The 14885-nt window shown below is 36.6% G+C and overlaps 1 protein-coding gene across 3 annotated transcripts in view; it reads left to right on the top strand.

Annotated features, from left to right (window-relative positions):
• LOC145688985 (uncharacterized) overlaps positions 1-14885 on the top strand; it is a 56463-nt gene that overhangs the window by 14736 nt on the left and 26842 nt on the right. For all 3 annotated transcript variants that reach the window (XR_014132048.1, XR_014132047.1, XM_081763137.1), the window contains exon 2: positions 11391-11636. Coding sequence is in view for 1 of the 3 variants with exons in the window: in XM_081763137.1 (XP_081619263.1) it covers positions 11392-11636 (245 nt within the window). In the remaining 2 variants the exon portion in view is untranslated. The remainder of the gene's footprint in view (positions 1-11390; positions 11637-14885) is intronic.

The raw sequence follows: 14885 nt of genomic DNA on the forward strand, positions 1-14885 counted from the left end.
CTCAGTATGAAGTGATTGCGGAAGGACCGTACACCACCTACGATTACATACCGTGATATTGACAGCAAGTGGCGCAGCAACTTTGTTCGTCAATTCAGTGGCAGTTTCCATTATGGCTTTATGATTGCTAATGAATTCGGATATAAGGGTAGGTTGCTGATACGCAAGGTGGACAAAAACATAAAGGTGAATGCAAGATACTCCCAAGAATCCATTCTGATACCTATCTATCGAAAAGACATCTCACAAAATGATTATCCATATGGACAAGGCTTCGAATCACACCGTCAAAACATCACTACGTTTTTACCAGGAAATGACACAGGAATTAGAAATTTGTGTTACTCCGTTATAGACATTCCTGTGGAAAGCCCAGTCCAATGGAATTTTGCGCATTTGGACTGTTGAAACGACGTTTTAAACATCACCGCCCGGCCACCCTGGATGGTCTACGGAAAACGTGCAATGAGGAGTGAGACAAAATTCCCATGCCAGGCCCATGCCGGAGCTTGCTGCAATGGAAACTGTGATGCCACGTGATAGTCGACAATGCTGAACAATTGTGGCGACGCAATATCTCTTAGGGCTATCGCACACTATGTCACTTCGTGTGTCGAAGACGCATCACAGGCTATGTCGTCGCGTCGCTGATATTCGACACCCACCCGCGACGCCGCAGGTGCTAGATCTTACTACACCTGTTGCGGGAATGTGACACTTTTTTTTTTTTTTAGCCAGAACAAAGAAACAATGCACTTTATATAGTTTGTGGTATGCAATTTTTAAATTGCCGTAATACTGAACAATCTGTTATATTCTTTAAGTGTAAAGTGCAAGCACATCCATAAGGAGTATGTATGTAGTCTGGAGTTTGTGCTGCCCCTTTAGCTGCGGACTAAATCCAAAGCCTAGTCAGAATATTACTAAATTCGCAGGATGTGAGATATTACCTTCATGCCTCGCGGCCTCTCCTTATAAATTTCATTATGGAGTGCCACGAGGCATCAGCGTTAGCCTAAATGCTTATAAAACATTATTTTTTCACATTTTTGTACAGTATACATATTAAATTCACAGAACATTTTAAAAATAACGAAATGTTATAAAATTACATTGGCCGTGGCATTGCAGTTCATGAATGTGTAAAATATATTTGGAAATATCTGGTCATTTGTGCTACTTTAAAGTTTAATTTGAAATAGTAAAGTGTGTGAAGCGATGTAGTTTTATGTTGCAATTTTCACCAACCAGTTCATTGGCTTAGTAAAGAATTTTAAAAAATGTTTGAAATTAAAAATGGCAACATGCAGTGTACTTACTAGGGATGGGCAAAACCGTTTTTTTTATAAAAACCGGAAACCGGTTTCTAAAAAATCGAAATCCGAAAAACGGACATTTCGGTTTTCACCAAAACCGGTTTCGGTTTTCTCCAAAAAACAGTTCGGTTTTTTCACCGAAACCGGTTTCGGTTTTTCCCAAAAAAGTAAAAAGTTAAAAGCGAATGACACGTGTCGACCAGTCCCGTATCCAGGGGGGTCTATTGGGGCGCCCCTCTAAATTTTCGCTGACCACCTAAAATTTTTACGGTAGGCTTGCAAATGAACTATAATATGGGTAGATCGGGCCCCTCTTAACTTCGGCCGGGCCCCCCTACATTTTTGGGCTGGCTACCGGCCTGGTGTCGACATTTATGACAGTTTTACCCAGGAAACTATAAGGCGGAAAGTACATGAATTTTTCAAGGGAATTTAGGGTGGATATTATTATTATTATTATTATTATTATTATTATTATTATTATTATTATTATTATTATTATTATTATTATTTGGAGAGGAAAGAGTAGCATAACACATCTTTATTTAGATCGTAAAACCATAGATTCTTAAAATTTAACAACAGCGTTATATTAACCTCTTGATATTATTACACACCTGAAGCCATCCCCTCAAATATCAAACATTATCTTTCTGAATATTTGTAATCACTCGCAATGCTAATGGCTGAGGTAGTTCAGCTGTATTATTCTTACCAGTTACTGTAATATGAATACTGTATATATATTTGTAACTTTAGGCGGAAAATTAAATCAGGTGTAATATTTATGCTCTTTTCAATTACTCATGACGCGCTACGAGTCTACCCCATTCCTTCTGGACACCGCTATTTCCCCCGGTGTCTGATTCCCATATATTGACTGTAGTGGTCTGATTGATATATACACTTTACATATCATAAATTGGCTTTTATGCGGGTATACCCAAAAAGGTGTTTTATTTATTCGTTCGTTCTTGCTCTCAGAACCAAAATTAATTCTCCTTATAGCGTCTTATTTTGAGTAAATGAATTAAATTTCTTATCCAGTATTACATAGCATTTCATAAGAAAAGTACCTGCACTTTTCTATAAAGTGGGTCTCAAATCATTGCGCTCAATAAATTACAGTTGAATCGAACTCGATGACTATGCACAGCAGAGCCTCAGCCAGGTCGCCCTCGCTCTCCCTCGCACGAGTAACTACACGAATTGTCTAATTCTGCGTTTATGACGAAGTGACAACACAGCAAGTTGTCGAGTCGGTGAAGAGGAGCCTCATCGAGGCACGAAGTGCTCTGATGAAAAGGTGGAATACAGTATAGACTTAAGACTTTTAGGTTCCAAAACGTTCAAATTAGAATAAAGTACATTTATGGACGTTATACGTTATCAAAAACGTTGTTTAGGATTTTGTTTTATATATTACAGAAAATGACATTTTCGTACATTTGATTACCAGTATATTTTAACAATGTGCATATCGAAACATCTTTTAATACACCAATATTTTAGTTTTAAGCTAACAGTTTTAAGCTAGCATCTCTTAAACAAAATAAAATATTAATAGAACTTTCCTTACCTGGAGTTGTTATTCAAATCTGGCACAAGTAACATTGCCAAAGGGGGCCAAGGAGGCGGGCGCTACTAGTAGGCTATACATGCACCCCAGACTGGTAGTATATATTAATATTGCGCAAATAATGTGAAATTAACTTTTTCAGTATAACCCCCCTCAAATAAAATGTATCCACCCTCCGATTGCCTCTCCAAGAAATTAAATCTGATACTGTAACTGGTGGTATAGCATATCATAGCCAGCTTAGAACTACAATGAACCTAATATTTTTATTTTACTTATTTATTATTTTTTATTTTCCTATTTTTAAAATCAAATACACTTCACTTTCCTAGAATCACACTAAGGGAGAAAATAACACATATATGAGGAAGAACATACCGCGTAGAGGGAGCCTTGTTATTCCATTGTTCAAAACTGTTTGACAATGAGAGGTTAAATTGATATTTCGTGCGTTGATATATCTATATCTATCTATCTATCTATAATATATATATATATATATATATATATATATATATATATATATATATATATATATATATATATATATATATATATATATATATATATATATATATATGTATATATATATATATATATATAAACAGTAACTTAGGGTATAGATTCTAAACGCGGGGGGACTCCGTCCCCACTTCGAAAAAATATGTAGGCGTCGCCCAGTTCCTAAAAATAAATACAATGGACAAAGATAGGAAGGGGGAACGGCGTGACGTCATGCTACTACCTACCGTCCTCCTACATTTTCAGATCCACTTTTACCCCTTTTTATAACCCCCAAATTAGAACATTTTAGATGGTTTAAATTATTGTATTTTTGCTCATAGCAACTTGACCTGCAAAGAAGACACAAAATTTCTCCATTAACTGTACAGGAATGAAATAGGATCATCCTTAAGAAACCGAAGCTTCGACATAACACTCCATTTGTGATGTGTGTCACTGCATGAGACCACTGCGTTGTAGCGATTTGTGTTCATGCAAAGCAAAATGTGCGTACATCAGCACAACACAAAATTGAAAAAAAAATAAAAACTATTTATTAATGCTTATTTTCATTACCGCAAACTAAACGCAAATATTACGTTGTGTCGAAGTCGAAAACTGCTAGTGAATGAGGGCTCTTGAAAAAAATTGATTTATACAATAATTTTGTACTCTGAGTCCAGGAAATGAACACCAATAGGCCTACATACATTCCAGTTTCTTACTGGTAAATAGTTATCCGGACTTTCGATATCCAGTTCTCAAACAAGCCAAAAAGTTTGCTATAGTAGATTAATTCAACGACGGTACTAAGAGCTGTTTCAAAGAAACAATACACAGTAATTTTTGAAAAGGCGGTAGACGGGCCTCCGTAGGAATGCCAAGTTACGAGTCTGTCTTTATTCGTGAAGACAATAAATCAAGCAATTTTTGTACTAGTATTACCATTCCTTCTATCTACTACATAATATTACGCAACTCTATCATACAGGGCATAGTATTTCATTTCAGGATTCTCCCCATTAAATTGATCATTTGTGACTATAAATATCTATATATTAAAATGCTAGGTTTATATGTTTGTGTGCAAAAAAGTTTATATGTTTGTGTCCAATCCTTTTGACAATGAGATCTCGAAAACCACAAGTGCTAGAATTGTGCCATTTTTGCTGGTCGATTCCAAATTTTGTGTAGATTTGTCCAGCTCCAATTGAATATTTAAAAAACGTGGCCGTTATTGCTTTATTACATTTTTTAGGGTACACTGGAAGTGTTGACATTTAAAAAAACAACACATTCTATAAGTTATATACTCCAACACAACAGGTTTGTATACAGTGGTTGTATATTTCTCAGGCGTTTGTTTCATGACCAATTCATAATGAAAATCGAAGAAAACTATTTCCCGAGTGATGGAGAATCTTTAATATTTAGAATGTTTTGCTAATGAACACCATATATCACTGGCATTATAATTAATTGTGTATGTAATGTATTTGCTTATTACATACTGCATGCAAGAAGAAAGAAACCACTGATCATACATGAATTCGAAATTCCAACCAGAAGTAGGTTCAATCTTGCAAACGGTGCGAGATATTGAAAAAAATAATCGAAAAAGTCTCTCCTTTGTGGTACCTCTTGCCGATTTTTATCAAGACGTCTTTCATTTGTGTCTATAAGGGGACATGTACAGATGTTGTGAGGTATAACAAGGAGATTCATGCTCATATGTGAATGATACGCTGTGTAGAGAGTGCAGGTTAAGCTAGTCTAATTAAAATAAATCCAGATTCTGAAAATCTATTGTTAATTAGGAAGGTAATTGTATTCAAACAACTAGAGATTTACAGAAGAGCGAATATTGAATCGAAGGAAAACGTTTTTAAGCGTAACTAATAATAATAATAATAATAATAATAATAATAATAATAATAATAATAATAATAATAATAATAATAATAATAATAATAATAATAATAATAATAATAATAATAATAAAGTACCGTTATAACAAAAATCCCAACTGGGTTTTGATGAAAGTTCAAACTGGATTTAAGTAGAAGCTCAAAGGTAGTTCTTGATGAAAAGTGAATCCAATTTTGATTGAAAACTAAGCCGATTTGAAGATCTAAAACAAATGTGGATTCTCAAGGAACCAATACCGGTTTCGGTAAACATCGCAATGGTTTTAGTAAAAACTAAAACCCAAAACTTCTGGAAAACACATAAAACTATCTGTGGAAAGAAAATGGGTTTCCGGAGAACAACGAAAAACTATTCTGGTCAGAAATGGAACCAGTCTTGGAAAAACTGATACAGGTTTTGATGAAAAAGTGAACCGGCTTTGAAGAAAACCGAAATCGGTTTCAGTAAAAAAAAACGTACCGGTTCTTGAAGAATAAAGAACCGGTTTTGAAGAAAACCTAACCAGATTCGGTGAAAAAACCGAAACCGGTTTTGGAGAAAACCGAACCGGCATTGAAGAAACCGAAACCGGTTTTTGGAGGAAACCGAATTCGGTTTTTTGATAATTTTGAAAAACCGGTTTCGGTTTTTCTAAAAAAACCGGAAATCGAAAAACCGGTTTCTGTACCCACCACTAGTAATAACCGATACGATTCTTACCTTTGGATGGCATGGGAATCGTTCCAAAACAGCCACTATGGAATTCACAACACACTTTTCTCCATGCTTTCGTCTTTCCAATTCTGTTGCTATAGGAATGATTGCTGGAATACTAAGTTGTACCTGAATTTCTACAATGAAAGCGTCTGTGTTTTCTGTGTCGAAAGCTTCCATTGAGCTAATTTTTCAGAATGAGTATCTGGTTCCATAAAAGACAAATTGTGGCGCTGTGGCGCGTCCTCGACACACGAAGTCGCGTATTGTACGAAGATCTTAGCTTGTGTCAGGTGGCGGGTTGCCGCGACAAGCCTGCCACAGAGTCACGCTTGTTCGCATAGTTTGTGAATGTCCTTCGCCACATCTATTATAACAATTTTGGAATTCGTTACCCCGCAGAAAACCTGCCACAGAAAAAAAAATTCTGGCGCGTCTTCGACACACGAAGTGTCGTAGTGTGCTAAGGGTCTTAAGGCGAGTACCCGTCAAAAATGGTGGGATATAAAGCGAAAAACCTTCTGTAGTCCAAAATTATGTCTAGCTCTTAAACTTTAATTTTGGTTTAACTATGACTGATTATAACTTGAATTTGAATTAACTATGGCGATGATTTGGATAATACTGTCCAAAGATAAGATAAACCAAGCAATAGATAGCATTGAATTGAACAAAATGACAATTTTAGGGTATATTTTTATGCGTAAGCTTCAAGAAAATCGAGAAAAAACTATTTTTTTGTAACAATAAAAGGATAATAGATTTTATGTTGTGGGAATAGATTGTTATTTATGAATGTGCTGTATATGAAAAAAATACGCTGTAAAGTAATAAAATGAATCTGTTATCTTTCTTCTTTTGTCGATGACACGCATATTTCTAACAGTGACACATATACTCCTAGAAGTGACCCAAATACGCTTGTTAAGTTTCTGAAGCAGAATTTATTCACCATAAAATAATGAAACGAAAATGAGATAATTCAATAATTAATATATAGGCTTTAATAAACGTCCTTTCTCACTTTTAGAAGCATGAATGCAGCACAAACGTTTGTTGTGCTGTTTCTTTATACCTTAATTGAACTAATTATCTCCAGTGCTTAGGTTTGCGCCTACACATATCTGTTAAATTTATATAGTGTAATTACTTATTAGGATCACACAGGGTGACTTACAATGATATTGTACTGTTAGTACGTCCGCCCGTTAGGTCAGACAATAACTCTTGAACGACAGCAAGATTTTGAATTCTGATTTTGTAATATACAGCTCAAACAATCATGTCTGTCGAGCTAAATTAATGGAGTCAATATGTTAACATCTTAACTTTTAACAATAACTTTAGGGATATATCAAATATTCCCTAACTTTTATGCAACCTTCACAGTGTCAAAGAAATGTTGGTTGCCTAAAATAAAATATACACAAAAGTTTCTACCAGTATCCCACAGATGTGGCATTTCTTACGCGAGTAGTTTATTAGGACGACGTTAGTGGGACTATTACTATGACGTTGAAATATTACTATGCCCATATGTCTGCTACTTCACACGATAACTCATGACCAACAGCGAGTTTTCTTAAATAATTGTTATATCAATTATCTTGGGTAAATTTGATAATGGAGACAATTTGTTAGCATGTTAACGGGTAACCGTGATGTACACTTGTCCGTTAGTACACATGATAACTGTTGAACTAAAGCAATTTCTTCAATTAAGTCTTTTGCAATAAACAGATATAGCAATTGCCTCGATCGAGTTTTATTATAAAGACAGTCCACTAACATCTTACACTTACCATATTATCTGTAACGGCCATCTTCTTAAACCAATCCAATATTTTTTTCTTTCTAAAGCAATATAATTAAAAGAGTAATACACAATGCACGTTTAGAATGTAACCACCATGTTAGCACCAAGTTAATCACGTGGTTTTTGAGCGTGTGGGCCTGTTATTTCGAAGACCTATTGTTCTCAGATGAATGATTTATTTCCCTAGTAGCAAGAAAGCTTTCGGCCAGTTGGCACGTGCTTGGGTTTTGGCTTTCTACGCTTGCACTTGAAACGCATGCTTTCATACAATCTGCATTTTGTTGTACTTGGAAGCGATGCTTTAGGCCCTTTGCGGAGCGTCATAGCTCACTGTCCGTTCATTGGCTATAGACTTGACTTGTAAAACGCTTGCGTCAAGCTTATATAGAACACTGAATGGAACACTGATTGCAAGGTTGCTCCCATGTAACTTCGTTACTGGAATCCAACTTGCGACATGTTTGCACGTTTTTCCATCAAGTTGGATGCAAGCCTGACCGATTTGCAAGTCAAGCTTACAGCACGCGGTTTGCAAGTTGTTTCTGCTACTAGGATTGTTACAAAGTATACAGTAAATGTTTCCTTTCTTTAGCTTATATCTTTGATCAGTACTCATTTAGGCCAGTCATTCATAAAATGGTCCTTGTAAATTTGCTTTTTTATTTTCTGTATAGTTATATAAATTTACGTACTTTTACAATCATGAGAAAAAATATCCTTTAGCAATGTCTCGCAGTATTTTGCTAACGGTAAAACAGTATACTTCTCCACTCTACTTCAGATCATTCCATCTTGTAATAGACTATAGTCCATTACTAATATATAATAGTGAAAAGCTGAAAATACTTCTACTAATAAACAATTCAATCATGTATATTGAATACTTATTACTAATATAATTGAACTCAAATAATATATCGGGGACGCGGTGGCTCAGTGGTAGAGCGTTCATCTCTGGTGCTTGAGGTACCGGGTTCGATCCCCGCCTCCGCCAAGTGAACTTTGTGGTGGACAAACACCGTGCTCGTGGGTTTTCTCGGGGTTCTCCCGTGTCCTCCCACTTTCTTCATTCCCCATTTCACTAATCTCTCACCCTAATCGGCATAACCGTGGGACGTAAAACTTAAAGATTTCATTTCATTTTTCAAATAATATATCATTTATCTCTGAAAACAATTCTGGTATACATGTTTTATTACGGTATTCATACACTTCACTAATTGAACCTCAGCTATCTTGAAGTTTTATGCAACCTGTAGCAGGCACGTAGCCAGGATTTCGTGAAGGGGGGGGTCCGTGACATGAAATACTGTGGTCATCCCAAAAGGGACTCGGTCATTCTAAACTATTTTACTGGAACATATATTGGTTCGTTTAGCCAGGATTTCGTAACGGGTAGGGGGGGGGGGGGCAGAGTGACATGAAATTCTGAAGGCACAGAAGCTCGATCAATCTAAACTACTTTACTATCAACATATATTGGGTTGTTAGGACAATAAAATGAGGATATGTTGGCAAGTATTTTAATAACAAACTATGAAGAAATTTGAGCAAAATAAAAAAAAGTATTGAAAAAGATTTTACAATATTTACGTCCTTCTCCTGCTTATTGAAATATAACAATTTTCCTTTCGTTATGACCTCAATTATTATAAAAAAGTACATACTCAATACTGTATGTAAACTATCTTCTAATATAAATAAAATAAAGAGTTTGTTTGTATGTTTGTCTGGCTGTGTGCGGCCTGGGGACCAGACGAGTGGACCGAGAGTTACCAAATTTTGGTCAGGTGTACCTAGGCCCAGACCCCAGATCAAGACGAAGCGTTATTTTAGATTTCTAAACAAAGGGTCTCAGGGGGGCGTTTACCGGAACCGGCTTCGGAACCAGACAAATTGACCGAGAGTTACCAAATTTTAGTCACGTATACCTTGGTTCAGGCTCCAGACCAGAGTTAAATGTTTTTGTCGAAATTCGAACGAGGGGGTCTCAGAGGGGCGTTTACCGGGACATGTAAAAGTAGTAGAAAATGACCGATATTTATTTATTTATTTAACAATCACCAGATACCGCTCAGAGGCCATTTTACACTGGATATCCAACAACATTAACAATGGAATGGATTTGGGAAGGTATCGGCCAGGGCCTGTTTAGTAGGTACCATCCCGGCATTTGCCTGGTAGGACTGAGGGAAACCCTGGAAAATCTCAGTCATGATGGTTGGCAGCGGGATTCGAAGCCACGACCTCTCGAATGCGAAGCCAACGCTCTACCACTTGAGCTATTAGTGTCGAATTCATATTTTTGCGGTCGTTGAAATCAATGGTGAAACTTGGATCGCATTAACTTCCAAATTCACGCTATTCGGCTCTGGGCCGGGGGTCACCGGAAGGGGGGTGAGATACCAAGACATATAAAAGTAATCCAAAATGACCGATATTAGTGTCAAATCCATAGTTTTCGCGGTCGCTGAAATCAATGGTGACATTTCCATTAGCGATGACTTGCAAATTTAGTTACAATTGAATGCGGGCTGGGAGTCAGCGGGGGGTGGATACCGAGACATGTAAAAAAAATAGCCCAAAATGACCGATATTAGTATCAAATCCATAGTTTTCGCCGTCGCTGAGATCCATGGTGATACTCCCACAGGTGTTGACTTCCAAATACAGCCTCTGTGGCGAAGCATGTGTATGTTTAACTAGTTTTACAATATATACGTTCCTTTTTCTGTTGAATCAAATGCTAACAGAACTTTCTTTCAACATAAATTTTTGTTTTTATTATTCCGTCAACTATTGTCGGTTCCAAATGACAGGTTAAAGGAGCAATAGCAAATTGTCCTTGAAATAACATGTTTGATACTGCAAGGATGCGATGACGAAAAATTATGATTTAAAATGTCCACGCTGTTACACAACGGCATTATGCTTTCGAAAGCTTGAAATCTCCCTGACTAGTAGCAGAAATTCTGAGAATTCCATAACTTTTCTTGAAATTTCAAATTCCCTGACTCTTCCAGAATATCTCGCTTACCTCGCCACCATACTGCAAGTAATACAAATCTCCTAATAAGAAAGAGTAAGAAAAAGCTTAATGTAGTTTTCTTTTTAATTTTTAACGCTGATCCTTCTTTTCGTCATTTCATTTTGTTTTATCCTTCCTTAATTTTTTCATTTCTGGTCTCGAAGGGGGGGTCCGGACCCCCCGGACCCCCCCTCCCTTGGCTACGTGCCTGCCTGTAGTTAACGGGAACAATTTCTGTTTAGAGTGCGTAGAAATATGGGCTATAAAATGGAAATACTTTTATTATTATTATTATTATTATTATTATTATTATTATTATTATTATTATTATTATTATTATTATTATTATTATTATTATTATTATTATTATTATTCCAGTTTTCCCTGCGCTCTGTATTTCCCGTTCGTATTTCTAAGACTAGGTTCTATATTCTTCATACTACATTCCTTGTAAATAAGCTATTTAAACTTCTCAAATATTAAGCAGTCATTAAGTTTAGTACAAACTTCATATCTCTTTTTCAGGATGCCACCTAAAAGGAAATTCAGGAAAGGAAAAAAGCCAACTCTGGCTGAAATTAAGGAGGAAGTTAATACCATGATGGGAAAACTGAACCAAATCAACGTCGAATTTCAGAAAATGAAAGAGAAGTATAAGTACCGTTCAGTTGAAGCCGACAGGGCTATTTTCAAATTAAAAAATAGAACGCTAATTATTCGTAACAGAGTAAAGGAACTTCAGGAGATGTTTGCAAAGAGCGAACCGAAAAAGTAAGTATAAGCCCGCATTTACATAATAGAATTTTAACGAGTAAAATAATACATATGGGGCGTACACTGTGAGCATGCTTGCCTGTACATGTATGAAGAGCTTACGTGTACAAGGTGTTAATGAAAAATACCTACAAATGGAAAGAGATGATTCCTCACATCAAAATAAGAAAAAAGAGTTTGTGTGGATCTATGGGAAAAAGTGCCTAGTTTCAAAGTTAGGGCAGCCTAAAAGTGTAGGGAAGACAATTTGCAACACACGTTATTTCAAACACGATGAACCATGAAGTGGCGGTCCATATTGGCGTAAATGTAGTCACATATACACTATCCAAAAATGCACATTTTATCAATGTGCAATACGTGCGAATACATAATACAATTCTCCATAGGATACGATTCCCAGAAAAATGTTAGACACCGCAAGCTCCACGATTTTCCATGTTAGGAAGAACGTGTGCTACGATGTATTCTTTGACGCTCATAGGTGAGATAACTTGGAAGTTACCGTGAAAAAAATACATCGCGGCACACATTTTTATACACACGAAAAACCGTGCAGTAGGCGATGTCTAATACTTCCGACTTCCCATTGACGAATTATGTATTCACTACTGCTTATAATGGACTCATCTTTAAATCCAAGCATATCTGGCAATCATATTAGGAACGTACCTGAGAATAATACCCTGTAAGAACCCCTTCTTACCTATTGCACTTCAATGAAATATGAATTTTTGATAGCAAAGTTGATTTCCGTCAGAGGATATGAATTGTCCCTCCATGTTTCCTCATGTTTGAAATAATGCGTATTACAATTTGTGTTTCCCACATTTTAGACACCTCTAGCTCAGAAACACAGGTCCACAAAACTATTTTTTTCTGATTTTGATGTGAGAAATCATCTATTACAGTTTGTCAGTATAGTTCGTTAACATTCTGTATGTTTATACCCTCTCCACTGTATATATGTTGTATTGTGTAAAGCATTGTTACTGTATATACGCTGTAACTTATTGATCGACCCTCGTATATACATATAGCCTACACGAGGGTTCGTCAATAAGTTTCTGTCCTTCCTATGAAGCCTTTGGGGTTAGAAGGGGGAAACTGACACACACTATTAGTCCTTTCCTGCATAGTCAACGTGCAAAGTAACACACTTTGGCAACCAGTCTTTCAACTTCCATAGTCCTTCTTTGTAGAACGCCAGTACGGTACTCCACTTCGTACGTAACCTCCACATTTAAATAAAATCATATTCCTTTCAACAGAAAGAAACCAGGGGATATCTGATGGTCCACGATGAGAAGAATATGAGGAACAGAGCAATAACTTGTATCCGAGGGACTGTACGATGTTCAGGGTTTCGTAGACTTAGTGGGCGGAAACTTTGTCCACTAAGACGCGAACACTTTGCTGAGCACACCATTACCTTCAGGATATCATGCAGATATCGAGCATACTCCTGTAGTATGTAGCAGTCACGCTATCCTCACACGGTAGATAGGTAATCAGTACGAGTAACGTTCTTGCAATGTTAGAAATCGCTGAACACGACCTGACATCTTTCTGTTCGTCGTCCAAATTCAGAGTCCACATTTCAGCATTCTCTTCTGTGTTTTAATAGTGCTTCAGGATACTAGATGTCAACATAAATAACTTTCATTTCTTCATAGATCTCTTTGATTTTCACACTCTTCAGCTGTAGGAACTCATCTATTCTCGGTATTCCACTTTGAAGAGTTCGGCACTACTTCTAGATGTCATGTCTTCCCTAGTTTTGAAAATAGAATCATAAAAGTTGTTAATTAGTCTCACGAGACATTCGTTATTTCGTACATAGTGTTTATCTAATTAGCTACAATATTTCTATATATGGAGAAAAATATATTGCAAACCATCATATATAAGAATGGTTCAGGTGAAGATAATGATAAGGGTCATTTCCTGTAAAATTGAGTTATTGGAAAGAATGGTTTGGGATCGGATCATAGAATATTATGTACGCAGTTTAATTTCGGAAATTCACCTCCAAAAGTAGATGAAGCTTGTTTATTATATGTCATTGCACTTCATTGCATAGGAATTATACACTTCAGTTTCAAGTTCCCCTGAAAGTTAAAAAATGGGACATACCACTGTCTTCCTCAGAGCCACTTATATATATATATATATATATATATATATATATATATATATATATATATATACCGTATGCATAGTAGTTTGTTGGCATCTAGTCCTCACTCATAAATATTCATGAGTGAGGACTTTTCTGACATTTTAGCAGTTCCTAATGCACGTTTGAAAAAAATGGATACACCCTTTTTTTCGCATATTAATGACACATAATGTATGCAGGTGCGGTCGGAGGTAACATGACATATAATAAATGTTCCCGGTGAAAAGAAATGTTAATTGGATAAGCAGAATACAGAAAAAAACCTTTCGGAAATAAAATATGCAGATCACACACGTAGAACAAGGTAATTCATTAATATGCAGCACATGTAACGCGGCAGCTGCTGGAGAATATTCTAGAAATTTTGATCGTTGGAATGGGATATCACGTGATGGACGAAGCATATTAAATAGCCAGTGTTTTTTAGTGAAAAGGAGTTATAGATTGGTTTTAAAGCATGGATTTACCGAAACCTTTGAATTTTAGTACAAGAGGTGAAAGTGATCTCGCAGAATCGTCATCTTTGCCGGGGACAGAGGTTTTATCCCAACCGCTGGTGAGCCCGCACTTTCCGCCATTGGAAACAGAAGTTACTCCGGCCAACTTGGATGTATTACCAGAAACAAAATTTTTATCCCAACCGGTGGTGAGCCCGCAACCACCGCCACTGGAAACAGAAGTTACCCCGGCCAACTCGGATGTATTGACGTCTTTATCGGGGACATCCCAACTGGGGGTGAGCCCGCAACCTCCGCCACTGGAAACAGAAGTTTTTCCGTTACTTGATGTGGATCATGAAATAGAAGAATATCCCCCTACACCTTCACCAACAGTGAGTAATTCCCCAGTGGAGAATTGGGAGTTGGAAGAATTTTTTGAATTTGCCATGTGAGTGTACTGTGGAACGTACATCATTGGATTGTATAAAAGACTGTATAATATACTGGAAACCAGACGATATATGTATTTGTTTTGCTTGCGGGTTCGGAGACGGCAGTCAATGGACACATGATTGTTTGGTTTTGGATACAGAATCTCTTGAACGGAAAGCTATAGATGCTGTA

Source organism: Thermobia domestica, chromosome 7 (genome assembly GCF_964235325.1).
Source record: "Thermobia domestica chromosome 7, izTheDome1.hap1.1, whole genome shotgun sequence".
Lineage (NCBI taxonomy): Eukaryota > Metazoa > Arthropoda > Insecta > Zygentoma > Lepismatidae > Thermobia > Thermobia domestica.